Here is a 5,955-nt window from a genome sequence, read left to right on the forward strand (position 1 = left end):
TTGGTATGACTAAGGCAGGGAGGTCGGAGTTTGTATTAGCCATGGAAAGATGGAGTAAAGATGATTTGGGATGTTTTAATGAAGGACTTATGGTTTGTGGAGAACAGAGGGGTGTTTTATTAAGAATGGATAATTATGAAGAGAGAGATAGGGACCGGTTCTAAAACAACGGTTGGGCATGGAGAAGTGCAACATTTTAGAGGGAGATGGAACGATTTGTAGTGAAGAGACGTGAAAGCATAGTTTGAAAAGTTGGATTACATGGCAGTTGTGTTTTGTACCCTTTTATGACGTGTATTAAAGAATGCACATAACTACTAACATTTGGTACAAGAACCAGGTTCTTGACCTGTTATTTGAAAGTGTTAATCCTCTTTTATCATCCATGAACTACATCTACAGCTTCTATACTCATCATGCTTGTTTAACTGCAACAGTATTGAAGTGAGTTAGACATGGCCAGAAAACACTTTTTGCCAGTTTTTCCTGAAGGTGATTTTCATAGCCAAATAATGAGGAATCAGGTTCTCAGTTAGGCTTTGAAAGCCCCAGCTTCACTCTGTTTCTTTTGAAATTTTCCCTACTTAATGCCTTGGTGAAGATGTCTACAATTTGGTTTTCTATGCTATAGAACGTCACACATATCAACCCTTTCTCCACATTGTCCCTCAGAAAATGATGCCTCACATCAATATGCTTTGTCCTTTTGTGTTGAACTGGATTTTTGGCCATGTTGAGTGCACTGGTGTTATCACATAGAAGGGGCACACTCTCAGTGAGTATCCCAAAGTTCCCCAGTTGCTGCTTAATCCATAAAAGTTGTGCACAACAGGATGATGCGGCTACATATTCTACTTTATCTGTTGAAAGAGCCACTGAGTTTTGCTTCCTTGTGCCCCAAGAGATGAGACATGAACATAGGAAGTGAGCCATTCCAGAATTGCTTTTCCTGTGTACAAGATAACTTACATAGTCTGCATCAGCATATCCAATAAGATTAAAACTATCACCTGAGGGATAATAAAGGACCAGGTCCCGTGTTCCTTTAAGATATCTTAGAATTCTTTTGGCTGCCTTCAAATGAGATTCCTTGGGATTTGATTGAAACCTTGCACATAGCCCCACACTGAAGACAATATCAGGTCTACTGGAAGTAAGATAAAGAAGAGACCCAAAAATGCCTCTATACATGGTTTGATTCACAGGAGGCCTAGTTTCATCCATGTCCAGCCGAGTGGCCGTAACAATGGGAGTATCTATCACCTTTGATGCTTCCATGTCAAACCTCTTCAAGACCTCCCTGATGTATTTTTGTTGACAAATGAATGTACCCTTTGGGAACTGTTTTACTTGAAGACCCAAGAAGAAGTTCAATTCCCCCATCATACTCATTTCAAACACACTTCCCATGAGTTTTGCAAATTCTTTACACAGAGAATCAGTTGTTTCCCCAAAAATGATATCATCAACATAGACCAGAACAATGAGCAGGTTCCTTCCCCATTTCTTTAGGAACAGGTTGTTGTTAATTTTCCCTCTTTTAAAGGCATTTTCCTAGAGGAACTTTGACAGTCTTTCATACCAAGCTCGAGGAGCCTGCTTTAGCCCATACATTGCTTTGTCTCATTTAAACACATATTCAGGGTGTTCATGACATTCAAACCTTGGAGGTTGCTTCACATAGACTTCTTCCTTAAGAAGTCCATTCATAAATACACTTTTAACATCCATTTGGAACAAGGTGAATTTCATATGAGATGCAAAAGTGATAAGAATTCTAATAGCTTCCATGCGAGCGACCGGAGCAAATGTTTCATCATAGTCAATCCCTTCCTCCTGATTGTAGCCTTGAACCACTAACCTGGCCTTGTTCCTTATGGTATTTCCATATTCATCAAGCTTGTTCCTAAATACCCACCCGGTTCCTATAATGGTTCGATCTTAGGGTCTGGGTACCAGGTGCCAGACATTGTTCCTTTCAAACTGATGTAACTCGTCTTGCATGGCTGTAATCCAATCTGCATCTTTCATGGCTTCCTTGATATTCTTGGGTTCTATTTGGGAGAGAAAGGTTGAGAAGGCAAGTGAATTTCTGGCTTTTGATCTAGTTTGTACTCCAAAATCTAGAGGGGTAATTATGTTGTCAAGAGGATGAGAGCTTTTGTGTCTCCAATTGGACGTCTGAGGTTCATTTAGAGAGAATGTGGGTACATTTGACTGGTTTTCATGTGTTCTTCTCTCAGGTGCTAGTGGAGTACCCTGAACTGCATCAACCACTGTTTCTTCAACTTTAGTGGTTGTAATTGAAGTACCTTGTTCCATTGAAGATGAGGCAGTATTGTCTTCACTAAGCTCTTTTACTTGGTTCATCATATCTTCCTTTGCATTTGTCATGTCAATGACTTCACTAGGGACTAGTAAGGGTTCTCCATCTTGATCTTCTTCAGCACTCTTCTCACATGATGGATAAAACTCATCAAAAATAACATGAACACTTTCCTCAACACATTGAGTTCGCTTATTATATATCTTTTACGCTTTGCTTTGAGAAGAGTAGCCCAGAAATATTCCTTCATCACTCTTGGCATCGAATTTACCAAGCTGATCCTTTCCATTATTGAGACTATAACATTTACACCCAAATGTTCTTAGTTGAGTCAGCTTGGGTTTCCTTCTATTCAGCAACTCATATGGGGTTTTGTTCATGAGGGATCTGATCATGCACCTGTTCCCCAAGTAGCAGGCGGTGTTGACCGCTTCAGCCCAGAAGTTCATTGCAATTCCACTGTCGATTAGCATTGTTCTTGTCATGTCTTATAGAGTTCTATTCTTCCTTTCCACTACTCTATTTTGCTGGGGAGTTCTGGGAATTGAGAAGTTCTGGGTGATGCCATTTTCATTGTAGAACTCATCAAATATGGCATTGTCAAATTCTATTCCATGATCTGACCTAATGCATGCGACTTTAGACTCCATCTTCACCTGGATTTTCTTCACAAAGGCCACAAACACCTCAAAGGTTTCATCTTAAGTTCTAAGAAACAGAGTCCATGTGAATCTGGAGTAGTCATCTACTATTACAAAAATGTATCTTTTTCCTCCTCTGCTTTGCACTCTCATAGGACCACATAGGTCCATATGCAAAAGCTCTAGTGGCTTTGAGGTTCTCACATCCCTTTTTGACTTAAAAGAGGACTTCACATATTTTCCCCTAGCACAGGCATCACAAATTGTTTGCAACTTAAACTTTGACATGGGTAGACCATGAACCAGGTCCTTCTGAATTAGTTTGTTCAGAAGAGAAAAGCTTGTGTGCCCTAGTCTTCCGTTCCACAGTTCAGCAGCATCATCAACAACTTTCAGACAACTCAGATCACCACTTTGTAAGGACTCGAAATCAACAACATAGATGTTCTTGTATCTCTTGGCCACAAGTACCACTTCACCAGTTACCAGATCAGTGACTGTACATATCTTGGACAAGAATTCCACCTTGTTTCCTTTATCACAGATCTGAGAGACACTTAAGAGATTGTACTTAAGGCCATTGACATAGTACACATTTTCAATATAATGAGTGAGTGACTTCCTGACTTTTCCAACTCCAAGAATGTACCTATTTTCCTTATTGCCAAAGGATACACTCCCTCCTTGCAGGGATTTTATTGAAAGAAAGTCCATGGTGTTCCCAATCATGTGCTTTAAACACCCATTATCCATGAACCATTGTTGACCGCTTCCTTTCACTGTTCCCTACACAAGAAGATCAAGAGTTAGTTTTAGGAACCCAAGCAAGTTTGGGTCCCTTGTAGTAGGCAAGAGGGTGAATAAGAGCTCTCTTAGTCCATGCAGGTAATGTGCGCTTTTTGCGAGTGGAACCTGGCCCCTCTTTTGTAGTCATTTTTTCAACAAACACTTTGTTTTTCTGAACAGGTTGAACCCTGGCCTGACAATTTTCTTTGAAGTGCCCATTGTTCCCACAGTGGGTCCAAAGCCAGTTATCAGAAACAGTGACGTACTTGTTGTAAGGGTTGTAAGGAGTTTTCTCCCTTTGGAACCCTATTCCCTGCCTATTTCCACCATTATTAGTGTACATGGCTGTGATAGCTTCTGAAGACCAGGTCCACTTTAGAAATTTTCAAGATCTTTTTTTACTCTTTCCAGATCAGTTTGGAGGTGCTTATTTTTCTTAGTTTCAACACACATCCTAGTTCTCACAGCTTTCAACTCATTTTCAAGCCTAATGTGTTCCTCACTGGCTATCTCTTTTCCTTTTCCAGAACTTTCAGGTTTTGACTTAGTCTCTGGTCTCTCTATTGTTTCCCTTAGGTCTGCAATTACTGCCAAAAGATCATTTCTTTCTTCTTTGAAGTTTTTAATGGTTTCCTTATAGTCAGTAACTACAGCCACTAAGTCATCTCTAGTTTGTTTAGCTTCTCCTAGTTCTAAGGTCAAGGAATCCCTATCCTCCACAAGACTATGATAGGCATCAATCAATACACTAGCTAAAGACATGAGTTTCTTAGGAGAGTAGGATTTTAGATTTCTCTAAACATCCCTGAAATTTACCTCCTTGTTGTCATCGTCTTCATCATCATCTGATTGGGCCATCAAAGCAAAAGTTGAGTCATATTCATTTTCCTTGCCTTCAACTACCATCATGGAACTATCACCAACATCAGTTTCATATTCAGACTCAATAGAGGAATCTCCCCATGTTGCAGAGCCTATTTTACCATATTGTCAGCATATCTCTTTCTTTTGAAGTCCTTGAAAGGAACCGGGTTCCTCTTTTGCTACTTTTTCAGGGTTGTTCTATTGGAATTCTTTCTTTAAGAGATGACAGTCTTTGATGAAGTGTCCAGGCTTTCCACACTTATGATAGAGATCATAGTTTTTTGGTTTGCTAGAGCTACCCCTTTTTAGCATTTCTCCATTTCTTCTTACCATATTTTGAAATCTTTTTGTTAAGTAAGCCATGTCACTGTCTTCCTCACTTGAGTCATTTCTATAAGCTTTGAGTACTAGGTTCTTTTCTTTCTTTGGTTCTCTTCTTTCACTGTCTATCTTCCTCTTCATCTCGTAGGTCTTCAGATTTCTAACCAGCTCTTCTATGGTCAGCTCCTACAAGTCCTTTGATTCAGTAATAGCATTCACCTTGCTTTTCCAAGGGCTAGGCAGAATACTGAGAATTGTCCTCACTAGCTTGTTTCTAGGGATGGTTTCACTAAGTGAGTGTAACTCATTTATGATGGAAGTGAATCTTGTGTGCATATCTTGAATAGATTCATCGTCATTCATCCTAAAGTGTTTATACTTGGTAGTGAGCATATTGATCTTAGACTGTTTTACTTGGGTGGTTCCCTTATGAGTTGTTTGCAAAGCTTCCCATATCTCCTTAGCAGTGTCTCAAGCGGAGATTCTATTATATTCTTCAGGTCCTATTCCAGATACCAGAATCTTCTTGGCACGAAAATTATTCTCCACAGCTTTCCTGTCTAAGTCAGTGTATTCTTTACTGGTTTTTGACATTGAAAATGGATGTTCTTCCAGTACCTTTGTGGGAACATAAGGACCGTCACATATGACATCCCATAATAAGAATCCTCAGCCATGATAAAATCATGAATTCTTGTTTTTCAACACCCATAGTATTGTCCATTGAACCTGGGTGGTCGGTATGTAGATTGACCTTCTTCAAAATTTGGTGGAGAAGCCATAAGGATCCTTCCTAGGTGTTAGACTGATAGGAGAAACCTGCTCTGATACTAATTGATAGTTTGTATGAGTCTACCAATCAGTAGAGTACCTGGTCCTCTTTGAGGTTATGTTAAGAATGCTAATAAAGCTGAAAGTAAATGAGACACAGGATTTTTACGTGGAAAAATCCCAACTCAAGCGGACAAAAACCACGACCTACACATGTAGGCTTTCAACTTCTCTAACTTGTAAATA

At 39.6% G+C, this 5,955-nt stretch overlaps 1 protein-coding gene across 1 annotated transcript; it reads right to left on the minus strand.

The window, feature by feature from the left end:
- Nucleotides 1-528: 528 nt before the first annotated feature.
- Nucleotides 529-5,532, minus strand: LOC138887618 (uncharacterized). The gene is made up of 10 exons (XM_070169384.1): nucleotides 5,455-5,532; nucleotides 4,845-5,124; nucleotides 4,647-4,727; nucleotides 4,219-4,505; nucleotides 3,917-4,126; nucleotides 3,454-3,753; nucleotides 3,082-3,279; nucleotides 2,259-2,451; nucleotides 1,664-1,925; nucleotides 529-1,300 (listed from the first exon to the last, which is right to left on the minus strand). The coding sequence occupies exons 1-10, from the start codon at nucleotides 5,530-5,532 to the stop codon at nucleotides 529-531; spliced, it is 2,661 nt and encodes an 886-aa protein (XP_070025485.1).
- Between the last annotated feature and the right edge of the window lie 423 nt (nucleotides 5,533-5,955).

Source organism: Nicotiana sylvestris, chromosome 3, assembly GCF_000393655.2.
Source record: "Nicotiana sylvestris chromosome 3, ASM39365v2, whole genome shotgun sequence".
In the NCBI taxonomy this organism is placed as follows: Eukaryota; Viridiplantae; Streptophyta; class Magnoliopsida; order Solanales; family Solanaceae; genus Nicotiana; species Nicotiana sylvestris.